The sequence below is a fragment of the Macrosteles quadrilineatus genome, unplaced genomic scaffold (assembly GCF_028750875.1).
Source record: "Macrosteles quadrilineatus isolate MER2022 unplaced genomic scaffold, UCM_ALF_1.0 Scaffold_7__1_contigs__length_78375512, whole genome shotgun sequence".
NCBI lineage: Eukaryota > Metazoa > Arthropoda > Insecta > Hemiptera > Cicadellidae > Macrosteles > Macrosteles quadrilineatus.
Genome location: NW_026542600.1, coordinates 71077041 through 71102316, shown reverse-complemented (window position 1 = coordinate 71102316; position 25276 = coordinate 71077041). Strand labels below are relative to the sequence as shown.

General features: G+C 33.0%; 2 protein-coding genes across 2 annotated transcripts in view; one reads left to right on the top strand and one right to left on the bottom strand.

The window, feature by feature from the left end:
- LOC128997985 (rabankyrin-5-like) overlaps positions 1–25276 on the top strand; it is an 81822-nt gene that overhangs the window by 9716 nt on the left and 46830 nt on the right. The window contains exons 4-6 of the mRNA XM_054423873.1: positions 613–757; positions 3488–3611; positions 5517–5666. Of these exons, the coding sequence (XP_054279848.1) occupies positions 613–757; positions 3488–3611; positions 5517–5666 (419 nt within the window). The remainder of the gene's footprint in view (positions 1–612; positions 758–3487; positions 3612–5516; positions 5667–25276) is intronic.
- Positions 7506–25276, bottom strand: part of LOC128997984 (uncharacterized) — a 29058-nt gene continuing 11287 nt past the window's right edge. The window contains exons 2-3 of the mRNA XM_054423872.1: positions 11175–11351; positions 7506–9254 (exon numbers count right to left, since the gene is read on the bottom strand). Of these exons, the coding sequence (XP_054279847.1) occupies positions 8980–9254; positions 11175–11351 (452 nt within the window). The 3' untranslated portion in view covers positions 7506–8979. The remainder of the gene's footprint in view (positions 9255–11174; positions 11352–25276) is intronic.

Genomic DNA, 25276 nt, shown 5'->3' with positions numbered 1-25276 from the left:
TTGCCATGGTAAGATTTTAAGGCTTCAAAAGAAGACACTTAGAATCATAGCTAAAGTACCCCGAAGAAGTCCATGCAAAATCATCTTTCAGGCTTTTAGCGTTTTGACATTTTATGACCTCAGTGGTGGCGATAAGAACCCGTGGACCCCCCGCAAGTATGTTCGCCGGGCCCCCCTTTCCTAATGATCTTTAAAAACATTTTCCCATGTATTACCTAAAAGTCGTCGCAATTGGGAGGGTTAAGTGTTAAAATTATTTTATTTGGATTTTTTGCTATTTAGATTTAAGTATTATAATGCATTGATAAATGTCCTGTCATTTTATGATGTAATGGCATTCTGTAAATAAATAAATAAAAATGTTTGCCCTTATCAATTTGTCTCGCATTGTATCCAATGAAATGGATTACCATGTATAAAATATCCTTTGTACATACTGACCATCTGTAAATTATTGGTATGAATGTAAATATACTGACAAATGTTGGAAGAGTTATTTTATTTTACCCAAATCTCTTTGAGTAAATAAAGAGTTGTAAATCAGACTATAAAATAAAACTAGTTAATTTTGTCCGTTTGACCAGGGGTTCAAGGTAAACTCTTCTTTTTCAGATTGGTCTCAAATAGATAAAGGAGTGGCCCAAGCCCTAGTCAGATGGATCTACTCAGACCAAGTGGACTTCCCACAACCAGATGATTTTACCTTATCCCTTATGAAAAATGCCAGCCAATTTCACCTGGGTGATCTAGTCAACCGGTAAGTTCTCATTTCATCAAGTAAGAGACAAGGATTGAATCTTGCAGCTCAGTTATGCCTGCGTTATTCGAAAGACCTCAATTCCCATTAATCCTCTGTTCCTTGGATCCCATGAAATCCCAATGACTGTGTTGCCCTGGTTTCCCTTGATGCTTCTACATGATAGGGTCTAGCAGGGCTGGAAGTGCAAATAATGCATAAAAAGCGTACCAGTCCTTCTCACCACATTTATATTCAATTCTTTAAGAGGCTCTCACTTAATTACCATCTTTCTTCAGTGTCTACAGAACACCCAATGAACACTAATATAGCCTACTGTGTTCTGCTAAAATGTCTATTCATCCATAAGGTAATCGAATTTGCCGCATCAGGTGGTACCCGCAGCATCCTTTTTGACTGTAAATTTCCTGTTTGTTTCCTTTTTGAGGAAGAACATCATTTCTAGCTTCCCTTTGGGACTACTTAAAGGGCTACTAAAAAGTCCATCCTCAAAGTATCATCTCAGTCGTCCTTGTAAAAACTGCCATCCAGTTCAAAGTGAGGAGGCTGAGTTCTAAGGAATTAATGTTTGTCACCTTTCTACTCATAATGAAGCCTAGTGAGCTGGTAGTGAGTTACCACTGCCCAGAACCAGGCTGTCAACTCTCATTACTCCTGTATTGTGGACTGTAGACAGTTGTGTAATGAAGTATTTGCATTACACAAAGCTATCTGTGCTACTAACATGGTTTCTTTTCTTGTAGCCTAACTACCAAAGCAGCTGTAAATTTGCATTCAGTAGTTGTGCAAAGTAGCTGTACCCTCCATCATATATACTCCAAAGGGTAATCTGAAGTCAGCTTCACACGTCTCAAATTTCATATAAATTGATTATTTTTGATTGAGTTAGTGTCCCCAAAGCAGAACTAAATAAACAAATAAATCTTTAATGTCACATAAAGTTTGCATACTATAACAATGCTATAAAACAGGTGACATTGTCAAAATACAAATACCTTAAGACTAAGGAGTTATAATAGACTAAAATAAACTAAAACTATACAAATTAAAGTGGTATAAACAAAATGTATTAGTTAACAAATTTAGTTAAAACAAATTTATTTTTACACAACCTGATCAGTTAAGAACTCATCTATACTGTAATAAGTTTTTCTTAGAAGAAAATTAGCAAGGCTGCTTTTAAAATGCTTGAACTGTATTTTGTTCTTCAATTCTTGAGACAGTTTATTAAATAGTTTTTTGCCCATGAATGTCAGTGTTTTTTCTACTACAGGTGACAGTGCGACATTGTCGCAGAAAGACGGCAAGGGCTGCAGATAGCCCAGACTGGTTATAATTTTTTAAATGTTTATTTTCATAGGTAAAATAAGGGGCACCTTAACCTGTATAAATATCTGCAGAAAATTCCACATAAAAAGTCAATACATTTTTTGCAGAAAATATTTCTGTAGAAAGTTGATAACTTTATTTTCAGCAAAAAAATTCTCTGTTCTGCAAACAGTAACGCTACAAAACGTCATGCATTACATAAACGAAAGCTGCAATGTCAATATTCGGTGCATCGTTCGTGAGGAAGAAGGCAGAGAATAACCGAATTACCAAAGTGTTTCAATGCACTAACAGTAGGCGTATTCGTAATAACTGATACGAGTGTTTGAAAACATATTAATTTCAAAATATTCATTAAAACTATCACGCCGTGGTTCATTTACACTCAATTTCGACCGCGTAAGCCCTCAGGAAATTTTTGAATTTTTTCAAGTCTGTTGCAGAAAGTTTAGAAACGTTATGCTTTGGGGGTTAACATGCTAACAAACACACACATACATATATGAATTTGAATGAATAATGTACACTTATTTGGCGTCTTGAGACATTAAAACAAAAAAAAGTAAATCTGTCCCAGGTCCAGGTCTTACCATGAGATCTACGGTAATAGTTTATTCCCTATATAGACGTGTCAAAATAGGAAAATGTATTGCACAACCATAAAAAAAATTGCTTCAAATGGTTTTGTACCATTAATTAAATTCAATCGGTATGTTAAAAAACATAGTAAAAGTCTAGGAAAATTGGAATCCCGGAAGTGGGTAATTTTCAAGATGGTAAAATTGCCGATAAGTATTGATTTTAAACGTTTGTCTTGTATAAAAGGCACATTTCTTGCCAGATTGTTTTAATATTTTTGTTAAAGTGCATTTTTAATGCTACCTTCTGTAGTGTATTCCAACTTAGGTTGGGCGTTTGTGTATAGTTAGTTGTAATGTATTAGTTAAGTTATTCACCTGAGGACGGGATCATATTCCAGATCCCGAAACGTTGTGTATTGTTTTTTACAATTGAACCGCGCCCTCGTACCTGCACCCAGGCCAACGACTTGGAAGCGTGAATCCATGTGCAGGCCCAAGGAGCGGCCCACCAAAAAAAAAAAAAAAAAAAAAACAAACAAAGTGAGAACCATGGATGGAGGTTCAAGAACAACGCACTATTTGAGAGAAACGAGCTGTAATTAACCATTTAAATAAACAACAACAAACATTAACAACAATACATGAATTACCTTTAAAAAAAAATAACTTTAAATAATTTAGCTACCCATCTAGCCTACTAACTTACAAGCATTTCTTTAATTTTAATCAAATAGGTTAATTAATTAACCTCATGAAACACAAACATTTGAAAGAGATTATTTATAATAATTTTTATAGACAAACTGTTGTTATGTTTCAGATGTGAGAAAGAACTGATTGCTTCAGTAAGTGTCAAGAACTGTGTCAAATACTACTCAACAGCTGATGAAATTGGTGCCGATAATCTCAAAGACCATTGTTCTACACTAATTTCTACTTACTGGGTAATTTTTCCTTTTATATATTTCTTTTGTATTTTCTTTCCTAGGTCTCATTCAGTATAGGCCTTTGTAATATATAAGATAAATAGGTTACATTTTCATGAGCAGTCCAAGTTTTACTATCACAATTAGTTTTTGAACATTGTTGCTAAAATTCTGAAATCTGATCTCTGGGGTCTTAAATCTTCTGCACATTATTGATTCAACATTTGAACTTTGACTGACCATGAGAAATAATGTTAATGATGTAACTTAATGTCTTGTTTAAAAAATATTCAAAATTCTGATGCAGTGGCATAGTTTTTTTTGAGGGGTCGATTCCAAGGGTCCTCATCAAGGAAAAGTTAGTAAAATTTAGTTACTACTACCATAGATGAAGTATTATAATGAGTGAGGCAGCCATATGGAGTTTAGCCTGGGCAATTTTTAGCCAAGTAGTGTGCTGCTTCTAGTGGCAATATCGAGTCCTAAAAATCTGCGTTACCAACGGAAACAATGGCATTGTTTTAGTATGCTTGTTTATGAAAATATTTTGATCAAACTTGGCAAATTTTCCACTCATAGCCGCATTAGGTTGTCTGTAATAACAATCATAAATTCTAAAAAAAAGATTACTTGTATTTTATCTTCTTGGTGGTGATCTATGACTTTCGTATGTTTCCATAGTTTTCAAATCTGCTCTTTCAATAAAATGCAGCACAGTGTTGATTCAGTTTTCTTTTTAGTATATGAAATTGTCTGGGCTTTTTTGCTTTTTTCCATTGTAATATTTACACTAACCTTAATTCAAATAGTAAATATTTCCCTTAAACCATGTCATAATGTAAACTAATATATTCTTTAAAGAATAACATGGGAACTCTAAAAGCCACTGGGGCAGAGTCCAAAGGACTTTTTCAAAAATGTAACGTCAGTTTGCAAATCTACACTTCTACACGAACATTTTGGTATTGAATATGTGAGATTAAATAATTTAAAAACAAAAAAGCCTTATTGTTTACACATTTTCATGCATTGTAATAATATAGATAGATGGTCTGCAATAAAAACATTTTTCATAAATTATACAGGGTGTTTCCCATGAGTTGGGCCATTATAAACAAAATAATGAGATACCATATAATGTTCAGAGCAGCCTGAAAAATAATCTTCTTTGAAAACTCTGGCAAATGATTTCAATCATCATTTTTTATTTTTTTAACTTAAGTAATTCAGCAGCTGTAGCTCAGAATAAGAACAAAGCATTGATGTTCATGGTTCATAACTTAGCAAATAGGGATGGACAAGATTGGATTTTTATTTAGAAACGAGACGAGACAAGATTTGTTATTTCTCATAACATTTTGAGACGAGATCGAGACAGGATTTCCCTTCTCATACACAACGGGAAATGCACGTTCAACGTTCTAAAGAAGTATTATACATTTTTATGTTGGGGAAAACAATTGTTTTGTTTTTGGTGGAAAAGTTAATATAATTACTTTTAGAAATATTTAAAAATAAATTATGCTCATTTAAAAACCTTTGGATATTAATAAGTTCTGAGTTTGCCACAGATTCTATATCCTCAAATTTTTTCCCTGATATCTTTAAGTTTGAATCATCTGCATAAAGAATTATTTTGCTCTCCCTTTAATTTACTAGTGTTTGGTTCAAACTGTTGATCTGAAAATGATTTGTTCTTATCTTGGCTGTGTGTGACCACTAAAAACTCTTTTTTAAATTATTTGGGTTTTGGTTGACGTGAGGGAAAACATGATAAATATACCCATAATTAAATCAATGAATAATCCACTGAGTGGAAAAGGGTAATAAGTTAACATTTGCTTCCCTAATTATTCTCATAGTTTCTTCAAGAAAACTTAAACATGTTATACTTGCTAAAGTGACTTCTCTCGTTGGTTTCAGGATGATTTTACAAGTGAAGATTTTGAGCACATGTCTGCGCCACTCCTCTACCATATGTTCAAGACTAAGACCAGATACCCGTTACATTCCGCAGTCCGGCTCAAGAGGGAGGACGTGGTGTTTTTATACTTGGTTGAAAATAGCAACCAGGTAAGTAAACCAGATTGTTTATGTTGATTAACTGGCATGAAAAGGGGGTACTATTTTCAGTAGAAGAAAAGAGAAGCACCCCCATTGCAGCAAATCTGCATACTAAGTGAGTTTCCAGTTGCTCTTTTAAGTTCTCTTGGTTCAATGTCGGGACTTCTTTAGTATTGCTCCAAAATCCCAAAAACCTGTAGCATGTACGTATGTCTATTTCATGGCCCAAAACAACATATCCGGGGTGGATGCACATTAACCGTTAGCTTGCGATATATACCAGCAGAAAAATTAACCTCTAAAATCCTTCCTTCATGAAAATTAAGATTTTCATCCAAATGGTCTATAGGATACATATGTTATTTACAGTAATAACTGTTAATTACCTTAAGAGGGTTTTCATAATTTTATGCATCAGATTCCAAGAACCCATTTGCATCTTTATGTTTATAATATAGATAACAGTGTAATCACCTTACTGCCCAAGTAATCCTAGAGTCGTCTAATGGCGCCCAGTTTTGATAACTATGTAGTTATTTTCAAGTAGAAAAACATAAAATTCTTCGCTTCTATGAGGTTTTTAGAGGTCTTCGAAAAACACTTTACAGACACGTCAATAAACTAACAAAAACAAAGCATGATAAAATGCATGGCCATACAACTAATTATTACGGCACAGTGGCAGATCTCGTACAGGACGCTGGTTTTTTTAGTTTGCTTGACTGAAATAAATTGATATGTTAGTGAAGTTTCATAGCTCTTGGAAGGCTTTTTGGCTGCTTTCCTTGAAGTTGGAGCACATTTTCACTCCTCCTGCTAGATTTGACCAGTGATTGTGAAAAATGGGAAGTTTACAAAGACATTGGTTTTGCTTCAAGAACGATAAATTGTGTAGTAACACGTCTGGCTCTTGATAACATCTTGCATTCAAAGCCTTCTATGTTGATGTTTATTTAATGATTGTTGACCTCCACTGCAAACAAATTCTGAGCAAACTTTATTTCCTTTTTTCAAGAGGCAGCCTCTTTTAACATTGAATTTGCCTGTTCACATTATTCTTAAAGGCTGACATATACAGAAAAGCAAAGAACCAGCCAATGCAATACATGAATGAATTGTACAGATAAATTTGGATCGCCGGCACCTTAACATGAATCCAGGTCATCGTTTCCTTGCTTTCTCAGTCCGCTACCGACTATACTAAGCAAAAACTAAACAGGTTAACTAAACCAAAATACAAAAAATACCACATATTTTGGTTTGTACTGATTGTAATCTGGGTGGCGTTAAGTAGTTAACATACTTGTGAACTTCTAGATTTGGAATTAAAAGAGTAAACCATCCTGAATTAATATATTCAATAATAGTGAATACATTTTTCCTCCAGAAGTTTTAAATGGATTTAAACAAACAATATGAACATTTATAAATATTTATTATATAACAAATCATGTGGTGAAAGGTAAGATATCACAATTGACTCACTTCATACCGAAGTGCTATATAAATGAACTTAAACTAAAACTTAAAAGCTATGTCATAGATGTATATTCACTAGGACGCAGTCGATTGTAGCACCTAGAATCAAACTTATAATCTTGTAAAGGAAGCTATGAAATATTTATTTTATATTCAAATGAAAAACTTAATTTCAATTATAGCCTAAATCTTTATGTTAGGTTCTTTTAAATACATAATATATATTTAGGGATGGTCAAGTCTCGAAATTTCGGGAAATTTAAAATCTCGTTACACGAGACGAGATTTCTTTTTGGCCGAGATTTTTATCGAGACGAGAATTAAAAAAAAAAAAAAAAAAAAAAAAAAAAAAATTTAAAACGCCTGCAGAAAGTCAATGCAATACCCGCAATACAGGAGCGTGTTGTAGTTGCGTTTCCTTTGCGAAGGCGTTCTTATTTAATTAATTCTATAAATGTAAATATTACTCTAATTATTTTAATAATATTACTTTAATAACATTTGAGAAGTTTTGTTAAGTGTAAGCAGTGTGAGGAATATTTTATTACTATAAAAAGTCAAAACAAGTAACTATTTTATAAAAATTAATATTGCTTTTATTTTATAATTTATTTTATTTTTGGATAAGTTGAACTCTATCCTAACTGATATCACTATGTTTCCTAATCGTAGGCATTTTTAATAAGTTAGGCGTGATTAATAAAAAAATGTTATGCTGATGTTTTTTAATAAAAGATTGTAAATATTCTTGCCTATTATCATTATTGTTGTATTTAAACAGTCATCTAACAATGTTACAAAATCAGGTAAAAATTTTGAACATGCATTTCCCGTTGTGTATGAGAAGGGAAATCCCGTCTCGATCTCGTCTCGAAATTGTATGAGAAATAAAAAATCTCGTCTCGTCTCGTCTCGAACTAAAAATTCAATCTCGTCCATCCCTATATATATTTAAATTGAATTTCATACAACCAACTACTAATATCTATGATATTAAATATATGTGCTTTGAAGTGAAAACAGTGGCTATTGATCCCTTTAATAAATGTTACTTAAAAAAAAATTGCTGCCAAGCTAGAATGAATCCACAGCACACACAAATGAATGCTGAAAGAAAGTCCTTTTCATAGACTGGAATAGAATTTTGTCAATGGTATAACAGCCTCAGCAACATATTATGTCATACACGTTATATTCCCAATGTTTATTTTCCATTAATGTATTTTTACAATTCTTTAAATAATGACAATCTTTTTAAGCCATATTTTTATGTTGGAAGCCATAGTGTATGTCAGTCACTTACATTTGGTCTAAGCACTTTTACTATCTACCATTAAAACTACTTACCAAATTTAAAATAAAATATACCTGTACATGGTAATAAGACACATAAGTTTGTTAAGGAAACAGGGGAAAATATGATAGGGCTCATATTAAAGTTAAGTGAACTAATAAGAACGATATATGCAAAATATAGTGGTAGCATTCAAAATACAGGAACTAAATATAAACTGTAGGGTTAGAAAAACATAAATTAATAGTAAAAATCATCATAGAAAACTATCCAAATCAAATTTTTAATAAGCAAGGATTATAATTGCTGGTTTGAAGTTGTATAAAATTTTATTCATTAGGACTAAGTGAAATTATATGAAAAAACTCAAGTTGTACGTAAAAACAATATCAACCTTCTATTTACTATTCCTCCTACATCAAATATTACTAAATGAAAATATAATAAGAAATTCTGGTAAAAGAATATTGAAAATGTTGTGGATTTGCATTGCTCTAAAATACAGTGTCATACTGATGGGAGCTATTTGTAAATCTCTAATCTCTTGGGCTACCGAAGACTCTGGATGTATTTGAGTAGGTTGAAGATGATGATGACAGCCATGGTGTCGGCGTGGTCGCGTGATTTGTCACCCGAGTTGCACAGGTTGGTCGCGCAGTAGCAGTACTCGGTAGGTGATCTCATCCCCAGTCCTTCATCGTTTTGACACCCCACGTTGTATACATCCTCTTCTATCTTGTTTTCCATACGCCAGTTACCATCTTGGTAAAAGTGTATATTCCTCTTCTGAGGCGCACATCCTCTTTCAGACACTTGAATAGTTTCTGAAACAAAGTTTATTCGTTAATTGATTAGGTTGAATGTTTATTTTTATTTCCAACATCACATCAAATTGATTTTCCTGACAGGTGATTTTCATAAAGTCTATACTACAATAATCAATTGACATAATAAAATACAAAAAATCGATACACACCTATGTGAGATGTAGTACATTATAAATTTACCCATCTTTCACATATTTTTATAATGAGTAAAATGCCCTCTGCAAAAAACGCGACCGGGTGGAGGTTGTAGCTCGAACTAACCGACTAAGGTTGTAGCTGCTCGAGCCACAACTTCCACCCGGTCGCGTCACCTGTCTCGTGTCTCTGAGTACTCGGTATTTTTATTGTTAAATGTTCGTTTTTCAATGTTCGTGTTCTATGTACATATTTATTAAATGACGACCTTCATATACGGAGATGAATAACGACGCCTTGTACGGCCTGAAGATGATTCCCTGTGAATCGAAACTATAGTTGTCACAATCAACTTTTTGGATTACTGAATGGAGGTATTTAAACTTGATTTGTTGTTTGAAATAACAAACAACACTTGAAGGTCAGATATACAGAAGTAAATTTATGAATTCTAAAAAACTAAAGTATCATATAATTATTTAGAGGGTTACACTTTGTTGACATTTTAAGCTAATATTTTGTGGTTTATAAATAACTGTGTTTAAGAAATTATACTTAGTTATCAGTTCCACAGACACAAGTAGTGGCCTCCATTCATGATTTTTCATTCTACGTCTTTACTCACATAGAAAAAAATTGTTTAAGCAATTGTTTGGATGGAATTTGAAAGTTCTAATCAACTAATAAAGTATGAATTGTTTTAGGACCAACTTAACTACCCAATTAAAATGTTTGATAGAATATATTTACCTGGTTAAGGTTTTATTACAATTATTTTTGCTATCAAAAAATAAATTCTCACCATTACATCTTGATGACTGTCAGTTGCTATCAAAAAATGGTTATTGTTATCTTATCAATTCGTGCCACCATGTCAACTGATACCAAAATGCTATCGGAAATTGAATAAGACATCAAGGAAGTTGCCAATTCAATTTTGGGAATTTAACTTTAAATTGAGTTATTAATTTATATTCAAAAAATTGTAAAGGATTCAATTGAAAATTAACTATTTCTCTACAAACAATAGTCTAGTTTTATAATAATATAATTATTAAAAAACAAGTATTTTTAATTCTACCAAAATTAAAATATTTTCTACAACTGGCTGTCACTATTTTTGCACATGCAAACTTAACCAAAAATAGAGTTTTATTAGCAGATTAACTGATTACCAAAAATGCCTACACTATGTGTATTCAAGCTACAATATATCAAATTATTCTACTTAAGTGGTAAGTATAACTCACAACAAATTGTGTTAATAAGTTTGTAAACACATTTTAAATGCCATTTATGCTATTATATGTATAATTTCTGGATATGTTAGTTATATCAACTCTCCTCTGGTAAACCTCATATTATCTAGAGTTCAAAAACCTTTAAAATAAAAATAACTATTTGAAAAAAGCTAACTTGGGGGTATTTCATATAAGAGCACAATATTCTTTAACTGTGATTAGGTGTCCATCATGCCAATTAGAGTGGCAAGCAGGTGCAAGGACCCTTCTCCCACCACCTTTGTAAATTACAGTTGAGTTATCTCAATAATGATTTTTTTAAAGAGGTTGGCACACTCTTTAAACTCTTGAATCGCTGTTGCATTAATTCAATACCACTAGTGTCTAGAAATGTGACTTTTTGTGTTGTCAGGGGCTTTTCCCTCACCCCCCCCCCCCTACACATCATCTTGATTGAAATCTTTTTAGTAAAAAAACATTCTAGTATAAATAACCAAGGTTTCTGTAGTATTTATACAAATGAAATGATAAAAAAACTTACTTCCTCCTTGAAGTGAATGGTGAAATGTCCGTTTCATACATAGTGTCGAATGAGGGCAGTCAATGTGGTAGTTATTGGAGCCGTCAAATTTGGAGCAAAGTTGCGCAGTTTGATTACTTCCGCGGGATGGGGGTTGAATTGTACAGTAGAAACAAACTATTCCAGCACACTCCTGAACTAAAACAAAATATTGTTACAGTTGGGTTGAAAAACAAATTATTTGCAATGGCAATAAATGAATGGTTAAGCTAATTTTAACCTAATCTTCCTGTCATATTATTTTTTTTTTACATAGAATGTACCAAATACAGCATAAACCATGTGGTTTAATTTAGGGTTGTTGTCAGTAAATTATGTTAACAATTTCATGTGAAATAAATAAATTTTCCAAATTTGATTAGAATCATACTTTTTTTATTATAAATGTGAAAGTTTGTGTGTTTGTTTGGGGTTAAATCACACATTAACTACTGGCTAAAATAGGCTTAAATTTGGCATGGTGATAGCTCACATTCCTGATTAACATTTAGGCCTATTCTTATCTAGGCTAAAAAAATTCCTTTCAGGCTTGGTCCCAGTGGCTCTGAAAATTCCCATTTTAACCTTATGACTAGTCTCATTAAAAAGGAATTAAGGATTCTTGACAGCTTTTTCAAATAAACAAGTTGGTTCTATGATGTTCAATAGCATTAACAAGTTACAAGGTTTACTAACAGGGTGCAGCACTATAAACTGTTTAGTTTGAATTTTTGACGACAGCTTATTTGAACTAAGCGGCATCAAAAAGCTGGTACACAATGAGAACTGTCAAAATAGGATTGTTTAGTAATGTTTATGTTTTTTTAATAAATAAATAATTTGTGATATTCTGTAAAAAGGGTGCTTTATTTTTAAGTTCATAACTAACTCATCAACGCTAATTGACTGTCTTTTTTCAAAATGTTTATCAAAATGTATTGTGTTTGTTTACCCCAAAATAATGTCTGGAAAACGTATTTGGCTGTTAATACTTTTAGTGGATCAAGTCAGTGACTCGGATGGAAGTATCTATATTAGATGTGAAAGTATGGAGTGTGTAAATAACATGAAAACTACTTTACTAATTGAGCAGATTTTTTTCATGAATAGAGCCAATGTACCACAGGCATGGCCATTTTTATTTTAATACTCTCCAAGGGCTCTGCCTTGAGTGCTTGCATAGTTTCTATGCTATTCTTATGAATACACTTAATGTTAGAACTGCCAAATTTATATAAACCAGTTGTTTGGAAATGATTTTGTTGGTTCATTGTCAAAATTGTGGAAATTTATTTATGAGTTAATTTGCTTCTCCTGCAGGTTACTGCAGCAGGGGTTTATTTTGTTGTGTAGTATTATTAACGATTAAACTATTTTTCTCTTACTTTTTAACACACATACAATTTACATAACAAATCAATGAAGGACCTGAAATTACACTGCAGATTTTCTGCAACGAGAGTGGTATTTATTGCATGTGTCAAAAAAACTTGTATATCTGAGTACAAATTGCAAGTAAATGCATTTTAAGTTTTTTTTATTATCTGTAAAAGTGAGGATAAAATTTCATCAGTTGTCTGTGCCTGATTATGACATGACAGTTGCTATTCAGTCACGTTAGTATTCTGTAGTCTGTTATGGGGCTTCAATGATGTAAAACTGACCTGTTACTCAATATGTTAGTTCCTTAGTCCTTGACACATAGTTTGATTGGGTGCTGGCCTTGATTTTAATATCAACATTGTAATCCCTTATACTATTATAACAAGAGTAAAATTTGATGTAAAAATGTTGAATTCCATTGTTTAATTGCAGTTAAAGCATTCTTTTCTGTGTAGATTTTCAATTAATGATGCACACACACAAAAAAAGGGCTGGAGAGCAAAGCTCAATAGATAACAAACTTTTTTTGTAGATTTGTAAGTTTTACCAATTTATTTGAATCTTGCTAGGGTCATCTTAAAAGAAAAAATGTTGATTTTTTTAGCGCTTTACCGACACCGTATAAATCATGTACTTTTATTTTAAAAATAATGGTGTGCTTCTTGGCTTGTAAATTTGAGTTTGTTCATTGTTATACTAGGATAGTCTGTCAATAAGTTTTTAGTTAAAATAATTACTTTTCTAATCAATATTTAAGATGCCAAGATATTCTATGTCTTATCCAATATCTTCAACATATATAGTAAACAAAAAATAAAGGTGATTTCTGTTAACGCAACATGTTTTACATGAATTCTTTGATAAAAGAGACTATTCCATTGAACACAATATAATATATTGTTTAAACTAAGCATTTGGAGGACAATCATTGGCTTACAAATGCATAAAGGAACAAGTAATGAATTACCCAAGAAAAGAGTTCCAAACAGTTCATAACACACAAGTTGACAACACAATAGCTCTGAAATCGATTTAATTGTGTTGTGAACTTTTGACTCCTATTAAGTGCCTGGAACTCTTTTCATGAACTGTTTGTCCATTCCTTCTTCCTTAATGTACTGTGTTTTTAAAAGTTGGAAAGTGATTGAGAGACAAAATTTGAGAAATTAAAATTTTTACTTAATCCGAGACAAAAAAATTTTCAGTTTGATATCTTAATCAGACAAAATTAACATATTTTGCACATCTATACTCACTTTAATATAGATAATTGATTTTGTCATGTTTAAATCTCTCAGCTTAATTCTTTATTTTTATTTACATATACAGGGCTGTCCCGTAAGTTAATAACCAAATTCCGGGAAATGATTCTTTGGGTCAAAGTCAAGAGAAAATCAAGAATAAAATGTTTTCGAAAATCGCTTTAATAACCTGATATCCGCCATTTTGTATTTTCACAATCATCTTTATCATCTTCTGATTGTTCCAATCAATCATTATGCAACTTGGTATGTATGTTATAGTAGAAGAGACCCATGTTAGAGAAAACAGTTATCTTGATCTAATTTAAAATTTCAAGATACAAGTCATTTATATTTTTTTTTATTTAAATTTTTAAAAATGGTTAATTTTATAGAAAAATACCAAAAACAACCAACAAAAAAATAACAAGAAGAAACAACACCAAGTTCAAAAATATCAAATAAAAATAACTTAAATATCACAATTTTTAGTTGTTAAATTAGGTAAACCTAACTAGCTTAGCCTTCCTTATTCTACCTTATTTTACAACAGAAAATTGTGATATTTAAGTTATTATTTTATTATTTTTTTTACTTGGTGTGGTTTGATAGGAAATTTTAATTCTAAATAATATTCATGTAATTTTTTCATAAAATCTGCTATTTTTTAGTAATTTGCATAAACTAAAAAAAATTAAATCCCCGCCATTTTGAATTAGATTGAGTTTACCTTAACATGAATACCAAGTTTCATAATGATCAGTTGGAACGATCCAAAGATAAAAATGTTTATGTGAAAATACAAATTGGTGGATATGTGGTTAACAAAATGATTTTGGGAAAAAACAAATTCTTGTTTTTCTCTTTATTTTGACCCATAGAATCATTTCCCGGAGTTTGGCTGTTTTCTTACAGGACACTCTGTATATAAAGAGAAACAATTTCACGTGACTTCTTTGAAAATACAGGTTTGTGTGAAACATTTACCAAAGTTTCAATGGACAGTTTTAGTATTAAGTCTTTTGAAAGCAAGGATCAAGTTTTTAAATTACAAAACATGTTTGAACAAAATCAGTGACTGTAAGAATCGTGTTTAAAAGTTAAATAGATTCATAGTTTGAAGTAACTTTTGCATCTCTCTGTATAAAGTCACCACAGAAACAATGTGTCAAAGAGTGTAACTGAGGTTAGTATTTCTGTGCGATTGTTGTGAAAATGGGGCAAGCTTTTAGCTGATGAGAAGTGTAATTACTATTGCTGGAGGCTCGTGACCTTTAGCCTTACCGTTTTGTCTCAAAGATTTACAAGTCTATCACACTCTACTTCTCACTATTTTCCTAAGAAATATACAAAATATATTTTAAAAGACACTTTAACGTGGTCTATTTATTTTTTTAATTTCTCGACCTGTACATATTTCATATACTATAACACATAATATACTCCATATTATGGAGTAAAATTATTGTTTTTGTCAAATTTTCGAGTTTGAGTTTTGGGTGGAAATAACTCCTCAAAACTCCTTTTAACTCTAAAAAAATTGGTTTAATCTCAATTACTGGAATAATTAGGATTCAAAAGTTATTGTGAATTTTTCTTTTAAAATATCATAGTCACTCCCACTGCTCCCCCATGATAATGGTTGTTGACAAGCTAATGGGATAAAGTATAGGTCATATTGCTGATACTGGTTATTTTCCTTCGTTTCACATTAAGGATTTTCTTTCATAATAAACAAAATACCTCCGCCGCAGCAAACCTGCCGACTAAGGGAATTGCCGTTTGTCTGAATTGATTTTCAATTAAATCTATTTAAATAACATTAGATTTAACACTCGTTAGTCGTTAAATCTAATGTTATTTAATGTTCTAATGTTATTTAACCTAGGTTTGCTGCTACACGGAAAATAATAAAGTATGTTTTTTATTAAAATATTAATAGCTTAGTATAAAATAAATAAATCTGCCAAGTTTGATCAAAGTATATCAATAAACAAGCCAACTACAACATTTTACAATATTTTCCATAAGAATAACATGGGAATTTTAAATGAACATTTTTTTTATTTTCTCGGTAACCAATAACTCTACAAAAACACTTTGATATACTAAAGTATTTATTTTTTAAGCTCTTAAAAAAGGTCAAATCAAAAAAGAAAGGTCATCAAAATGAAAAAGTAAATCGGTCCTGGGCCTAGGTCTTACCATAAGACCTACGGTAATAGCTACTTCCCCATAGAGAAATTTGCTAATAGAAAATGTTCAGAATTATTTTAGGGTAGGCCTAAAGGGTTATGACATTACCACTAAGCTGAATGTCCATTGGCGATCAGTAGGATATGAACCCTGACCTGGAGGTCTGGAGTCCCCATCTAATTCTCCATATTGAAAAAAAACTAGTTAAATAACTAGACTGGCGTGAAGTTTTTGTTGTCATAAGCAATAGTTAATTTCATTCTTTGTATTCTACCATTCCTGTATTACACCACCAGATCTACCTTTAGAAGAGAAATATCTTAGTTTGGATTTAGTACGCTGAATTTTGATAAATTTTTACTTTTTGAAACTGTATTATTATTTTTAGCGAATTTCCCATTTAGGGAATTAGCGAATTTCCCATATAGGGAATAAGCTATTACCGTAATACACATGGTTAGACCTGGACCCGGGACCGATTTAATTTTTCGTTTTGAGGTCCCTAGAGGCCAAAAACACCATCCGTTCAAATTCATATATATATATGTCCATTAGCACGATAACTCGAGCAAAAATGATCCGATTTTGATGAAATTTGGTATAAACCTACATTTATTCGAACGAGTTCGCGAACCAGCATGATCGGACTATGGGAACAGGGGTTTATGGGGTAAAAATAGGGTTTTCCCATTTTTGACCCGAAAAACACAAAATTTCACAATTTCTTTCTAAACTATTTTGTAGAGCTTAAAAAAAGAAATAATTTAGTATATTGAAGCATTATTGTGCGCCTAATGGTTACGGAGAAAATTCCAAAAAATTGTAATTTAAAATTCCCATGTTATTCTTATGGAGAATAATTCAACCGTTGTAGTTCGCTTGTTTATGAACATATTTTGATCGAATTTGGAAAACACATTAATTTCTTACTAAACTGTAAACATTTAAAAACAAAAACACTTTTTTACCCTCCCTGTTGCAGCAAACCTAAGTACTCGTTAAACTAATTCTATTTTAATAGGGAATAAATGTGATATATTTAAGGAGGCATATTAGTGTAAATCCAATCAGGCAAATGAAAATTCGCTTAGTTTGCAGGTTTGCTGCGGCGGGGGTATTTACTTAAATATTGGAAGTATAAATTGTGGCGAGGCTAAGCATAAATACAAACAAATGTGAAGGGACATTTGTTACGCATTTTTGATTTGTAGAATCCAGTCATAGGCCTACATTTGTCCGTAGATACGTTTTACTTTTGAGAGTATTCGCCGATTTTTAGTAAATTCAACTCAAAGTCTAAAAATGAAATCTATATAAGTAATTTCACAAACAAGCCTGATGGAACAATGGGAAGAAGAGGATTTTTGGTGGTGTTTAGTATCGTATAAGTATTTTATTTTTATATTTTTCTAAAATAAAATAAAACCATACATATTGTTCTAAAACTTATACAAACCTGACAATTATTGTAAATCATTTTGCATTGTTGAGGTCAAATCAACATAATTATAAATAACAACATTACAGTTTTTACTCAGATATCACAATATCGCGACCAGAAGTTACGAGCACCCTTAAGTCCGGACCATAATTTCAATTAATTAATATCCCAAAACACCATTAGAGCTTTGTGTGTTTGTGTCCAAGGTTTGGAATCTAGAAAGTCATTCCGGCGTCGGATGTAGACAGCCGAATAACCGAATAACGGACAACGGCTTCGCGCTCCGTTAAGACGTTCAAGTACACTAACGCAAGACGATAGTTACCGGTACGTTACCAGCCAACAAATTGTTCACGATGATAATTTTTTAGATAGAAATCGGACACAAGCGTAGCATTAATTTATTGTTTGCGGTATCGCAAATAATATAGATACACCATTAACTCATTGCATTTCAGCTAGACTCTCGAATAAACAATAAACAAGTAGGTTTGTTCTCGGATTCTGTCCACTGTGTGTCGTAACTGGATCGCATAAACTGCAGCTGCCGCAGTTATATATATTAGTTGTAGCGCCACCGGCACCGATTGTCTTACTCGAGTTCCACATAACTCAAGTAAGACAATATTCAATACGAAATAACATACAACTATGGCCAGTAAGTAAAACTAGTTACAAACAGTTAAATTTCCTTTTGAAATTTTAACGATTTCGTCGTAGAGTTTAAATGCGCCCTAAAAATAAGAAACGATTAAAGAGGAAACTTAGTTCACTTAACTACAGATAAAAAATCCATCAATCAATCTATACATTCTTTGAGACATTCTTAAAATAAATATCACGTAGGCCTATTGTATATTGCAATAAATGCACGCAAAACTTTAGGTATAATAACGGTTTATATTTATTCCGTTATCTCTTTAGATAATATGATTTAAATTCGTTGGGTTCACTCACGATTTGTAATGGATTTTCTAATTAAACCTGACGCACTGAAATTCCCTTCCCAGACCTCTTAGTGAACATAAGAGCCAATTGTAACTTCGTTGACGACATTAAGAATTGCGAATTAAGAATAAATGCAAAGCATTAACATAGATCCACGATTTAAAGAATAAATGTCGTAACTCCTCGGGGCTGAATACACATTTTGTTCTTTTTATCACCCGGTTCTAGTTGTCAGAGCTGAAAGCTGGAACCTGGAGAGTGGTCCAGTCATAGAACGCTGAGCTAATTTCATCAAATGACTCACTCTTTCCGGCTGATTCGCTCTACTTGTTGAATTTTTTGCTATTTCTTCCAACGCAACAAACCTCTGCCATTTCCCAGCAGTTGGAGACCCAATGCTGTACCCGCACAAATCTTCGATGTTAGCTTACTGCACAAAACTAATTAAGGAATAGGTTACGCATGTTTTTGACGAGTTAGAGATAAAACCAACACTTGAAAGCTAACACTCAGCTATTCGTTTATATTTTGTTTTTATATATACTGTCGTGTGACGATGTTTTGTTACTTAAATGATTCTAGAAACAAACAAAATAATTACAAAGCCGACAGACGCATTGAGAAAGTAAAACTTACCGGAAAATGTCCAACACCGTAACAACTCAAAACAATAATCTTCTCAATGCATTTTTTTAGGGTGAATATTGTCTATTAATTATTCATTGAGGTTGGAGAATCGTATCTTTATCCTTAATATTGGGTTTATATACCTGAATTCGAACCAAAAACATAAATATTCGAGATTTATTCAGCGAATTTAAAATATTTTACAACCACGTTATCTTTAACATGTACAGTAACAATATTAGGATTAATCTGCCTTTAATCTTTTAAAACGTATGTGCGATTATACTGCTAGTGTATACGTTATACATTCAATAGATATATCCGTAACATACTGAATGTGGTTGGTATAATGACCCTTATTAGTTCTAAAACCAGTTATCTATCTAATATTTAGATGTTTGAATTTCCAACGTATAAAAAGGTAAAAACGTTTCATAACGTTGTCGGAAAATCAAATTAACGAAAGTACTTCCAAGTGGCGTGTTCCAGTGCTATAGGGAAAGAAAGATTGCGTGATTGTACTTTTTATATATTTGATGGAATTGCTAACAAACTCTTTTGTATATAAATACAGATGACGTCCAATGAAACATTGAATTCACTATGTCGTTTTATTTGATTAATATATGCGAATAAATATATGCGTGTGTCTGTTAGCAAGATAGATCTAGTAAAATTATTGGATTTTGACTAAATTTGGTTCCAAACACAACCCCTTTTTGAGGAGTTTCTGTGAGGACAAATTTCGGTCTGATTTATCCTTCCAGTAATTATCAAAATTATGTGTTTACGTTTTTTCATCCTAATGGGTAAAAAAAAAAATGCATGGGCCTATATGAGATGATTTACTTGTAAACTCTTGACGGTCTATACAGTGGAACCTTGATAAGAAGACCCTCGATAACAAGTCGCCCTTGATAACAAGTGTCATTTTCAAATCCCCTTAAAATTATTTTACCCCTAATCACATGTTATTACAAACCTTGATAAGAAGTCAACCTTGATAACAAGTCTTATTTTACAATCCCCATGAGAGTCTTGTTATCAAGGTTCTACTGTATCTATATCGCCTACCACGCGGCAGCGCGTGCGCGTTGGCGTATATGTCGTGTATGCGTATGTTTCTGTTATCAAAGGAAGCTGTTATCAATTTGCCACATAATGCACCACCGGAGAAGGAACTGATTCGCCACCGACCGCCACACTCGAGCACTTCCGCACTTCCTGCTGTGACCAACGATCTGCGTTCTAGAAATCTAATCCATGAGTCAGTATGACGCATAGTATCGTATCTTAAACGGAATGCATCAGACGAAATGCCGAGAATAGTGTATGCGTAATTTTATACTTTGTGGAAGTAATGCATCATGCAGAATCTTTACCTCGAGGCCAATGGATCGTGCAAAAGTATACTTTGGACCCGATCCAATAATGCTATATTGAAACTCGATTCATCATTTGAAATCCATAGGCCTACCTTGGGCTTAATATGGTTTAATACCTCATCCAAAATATACAACACAAACCTACCATATAAATTCTTCAGGATAAATGGCGAGATATTTGTTGTCACGTCCTTATTCATAATTTTCATCATCGCAATTTAATAATTTTTAAGATAATTATAAAACTGGTCACCCCATTCCTATGTTTTAGTTTCAGTCCGTTTTAGTATAAAAGTTAGCGTAGTTGGGTTGAGCACTCCGACAGATACGCCAACTTTTTATCCAAGTATCTCTGTGAAAAACCTTAGTATAGAAACATACAGACAGCGTAACGTAGCGCAACGTAGTGCAGGGCAGCGTAGTCCAAAACACGGAGAGCGCAGCGTAGCGTAGCGCATAGGTTGTGGACGGTGAGAGGATGGCTCTGTAGAAGACGGTTAGTATTAGCTTGTCGAAAATTGGCCTTACCTGGTCTATATATTGTAGATGGGATGTCTATTGTCTACTTCAGTTTACTAAGGCCAATGATACGACGTATGACTTGATTGTACAGCAAGACTAAGGCTGTCAGTCCTTCGCAATGATTGGCTAGTAATCGCGAAGGACGTGTTCGTTTCGTAAACAAACTTGTCACCTGAGAGCCTTTTGTTTTCAATTAGTTCAAACTTTATCCACGTTCTCCCCAGTCGCAGTCATTAAACTGCATTAGAGAATGGAATGCCTACTTGTCGTTGAGTTATCTTATGCCTTATTCCTCTTAACGGGGAGTGCTTAAATATTTAGCTTTGAAATAGTTTTTAAAAAAAGATTATTTTTGTAGAGACCTTAGAATAAAGGAGCCCTTCCTCTAAGTAATAGACGAATAAAGACACGCATTTTTAAACATTTTAAAAATGAATAATTTCCATGACCAGTTGTTGCAATTCTCGTACTTTTAGCGGGGAACACTATACAAAATAGCGTGCCGCTATGCGTCACGTTTTTATAACACATGACTGAGCCAAACCATATGTTACCGGAATTGAGTCGTTCCTTATAACTGTTGTCAACTCGTTAAATCGCAGTCCTTTGTCCTTAGATACAATCTAGACGTTTCTCTTCTATCTAACCAGAACTAATGCTATTATTGCACTCGCACTTCACGGCGTGAGGGTTATGAATAGTTGCAACTAATGATGTAATGGCTTATGTGGCTTTCTTCCTTGAAGTCATCCGATAGGCTCGAACCACGTACGGTTATGTTTACTCGAGTTTATAGTTAATTTTATAATCTTACAGTGTTATGAATTTATATGTGTATTCTCCTTTCAGCATTTAATAATTTACAGGCCGAGCCAGGCGAAAGACTAGGGATTACAGCCCTCACACACACAGACACACAAACACACAATGGGTCACGCGCCGTAGGGTAGGTAGGGCTCTGCTGGCGAATGCGCGTGCGTTGGTGGAAAGCATGTTAATCCCTTCTTTTTTTGCCTCACGGCCTATAACTTTAATAATAATAAAACCTGTAGACTGTGCGAATTTCAATTTGCGTTTCACTAACATATTTCCTTAAACATGTCAGATGTATTCCCTGTTTTGATAACATTAGTTTCAATGAGTACTTAGGTTTTCGGTTTTCTACTACAGGAAGGAATTTTAGTGTGTTTTTGTCTAGATTCTCTGACGAATGGAATTTTTCAGATCATCGAATTTTTTAGGCTTGTCCATGTACACTCGTCATTTTAAAATATCTCCACAAAAATAAGTCGCATATGGACAAATCGGGTGAGCGAGGGAGCCAGTGAAATCGCCATATTCTGCAATAACATGTCCTAAAAGAAGAACACAAGTCGAGCCACTTCCACGGGTCCTCTCGCCATGGCTGTGGCACCGACCTTATAAAACCATGTTTCTCAAGGCTGTTTAACATTTCAACTTAGCGCGATGATGTCACAGTAACGGTAGAAATTGTGGGGAGTTTTTTCAATCTTGACAGGGATAAACGTGGTCTCCGAACAAAGGATTTACCCTAGACAGGGTTGCAACTTAAGTTCTCTCAAAACAATTAAACATCGCGATTGTATATATTTACTGTGGATATATTTTCATGGACTCGCCCAGAATGTGACTCTAAGCTTCGCTCAGAGACGGGGTTTCATTCATTTTTATACAGAGAACTCCTAACATTCACGCCTGGCTGCCATTAACCATTAACCTTCTGCTGAATTTCGCCTATTGTGTTGCAAGATCGATACATAATGACATTAGCTTTGTTGTCCATTAGCTTAGCTAGTTAGCCTGGACTAAAACACGTGATAATGTTGACTGCTTTTTACAATGGCGACTTTTCAAGATAATTAAGATAAGGAAAAATGCCTGTAAAATTTCTAGATTTTAATACTTGAAACTTAACACGTTTCAAATATACGTAGACTTACAAGATACACTTTTAAATAAGTGTATCACTTGAAAATTAAATCATAATGTTACAGTAATTTCATATGTGTTTCGTACTAAAAGCTATACAGTATTTCGTACTAAGTAGGTGATTGGGGTTTTTCACCGCTTACTTGAATTATAAGAAAGATACTTTGATCAAAGCCATACGATTGAATGTTGAGCCTAAAATTAGTGGTAGGCATGTAACTATTTCATACGTAGATTTAAAGAATAAAATGTTGCTCTTTCGCGCCCTCCATCCATTGCTAACGCAATGCACGTTACAATACTCCAACCCCGTACGAAGGGCGAGTACTCAGCTAGTATTTCATAAATTCGAACTCCAATTGATTTTATTTATCAGCTGATTATCAAACAATGTTTTGCTTTTGTGGCGTGTTAGTGTTGTATGTTTAAATGATCAATCAGACGATCTTCACACGAAGATAAAAATAAAACGTCCTCGTGGCGCCTGGTATAAGAGCTGAATTTATCTAGTTACGTCATAAAAAGATTTTGGATTGGCTGATAGCACTATACAGGGTGATTGATATAAGTGTGCCAGCTGTTTTATTCGAAAACCATAAGAGATATCAAAAAAAGTTAAATGGTAAGTGCCTTGTACTTTTTATTAAAAAAATTGTAGTAAAGTCGAAAAAATTATTTTAGCCACCATTTTTCCAATATGGCCACCAACTTTTGATTTTTCTTATGGAACACCCTGTATTTTATGATGTATTCTGGTAGAAAATGTAATTTTAAGACGATTTTATTCTTGTAATTTTTTTCTTAAACCTAACCGTTTCAAAGATAATAATGGTTTAAGTTGTGAAATTTTGAATGGTTTTCGAATAAAACAGCTGGCATGCTTGCTTAGGCCTTTATCGAAACTCTTTCTCATGCAGAAATTTCAAAACTTTAACCATTGTTATCTTTGAAACGGTTAGGTTTATGAAAAAAATCACAGGAATAAAATTGTCTTAAAATTACATTTTCTACCAGAATACATCATAAAATACAGGGTGTTCTATAAGAAAAATCAAAGTTGGCGGCCATATTGGAAAAATGGCGGCTAAAATATTTTTTTTTACTTGACAAAAATTTTTTTAATAAAAAATAAAAGACACTTAACATTTAACTTTTTGTGATATCTCTTATAGTTTTCGAATAAAACGGCTGGCACACTTATATCAATCACCCTGTATACCTTTTTGGATATCAATTGATAGTTTATTAGATCCCTAAAATGTTACACTAGACACCAATATTTACACTCTGGCGACAATGACCAACGTAAACACGGAAATCGAAGTTTGTGTGTTACTCTAATATTTACCTCAGTTTGGAGTGGGTCCAAATTTGGCGGGAATGTGTGAGTCATCGCGGGAACGCAACAATCTTGTTCTCATCTGAGAGGGTATCCCTCGTATTGCTCGTCGACGAAGGTCATTACTCATGCTATGTAGTGGAATAATTATACCCAGACTCCCAACTGATACTGTGTGTTCGACTTTTATGTGGCAACTCCCAAGTAGATTAATGAACTTATCACAACTCTACTTTAGGCGCACACTGAGCGTCCAACTTTCGGGTGAAAGCCAATCTCCCAAATTGATTTACTAAATATATTATAGCATTCAAACTTGTTTCGAGATCAATACTGTGCGTTTGACTATAGATAGTGGATAAAATACCAAAAAGTTATATATTTTTTTATACTAAATAACTGTTTTATTGATTTACAGTATTTACATTACAGTACAATGTATTTATACCATGACTTAAAAAATTCTGTGACACAAGAGTTTAAAATTTCAATCGCCCGTACTTTAAATGTAGTAGAAAACAATATTTGATGTAAGTTTTTTTGTCGAAACCTTAATTAATTTTTGAAATGGTCAGAATCAGCTGAAAATTATTTAACTTATTTTTAGTCAAATCTTATACAACTAAAGTAGTGAAACTGGGATACAGATGTCCTTGAAATTTCACCTCTCATAAGCTATACTGACGTTATAGTCAGGGGGTGGGTAAAATTTTGCCCGCCAACTTTTGAATTGTATAACATGAGTTGAACAAATTAACTGTTGAATTAAACGTCTTTTTCCACGGTTTTGAATTCAATCAAAACAAATAATTGTACAAATGAAAACAAATAAAACCCAAAAGTCGGAGTTTACCCATCAAACGCACGACCCGTAATTTCACCTCCACTAGCATACAAAGCCAATTAGGATTACTCGTTTGTTGTTTAAAATAGTTACACGTCTGCCATTGATTTTAGAAATACAATCTTACTGAACCAATTTGTTTTGAAAAAAGTATATTTCTTTATTTTCAGGCAAGTGGTCAAAACCATCACGTAACCTATTACGAAAT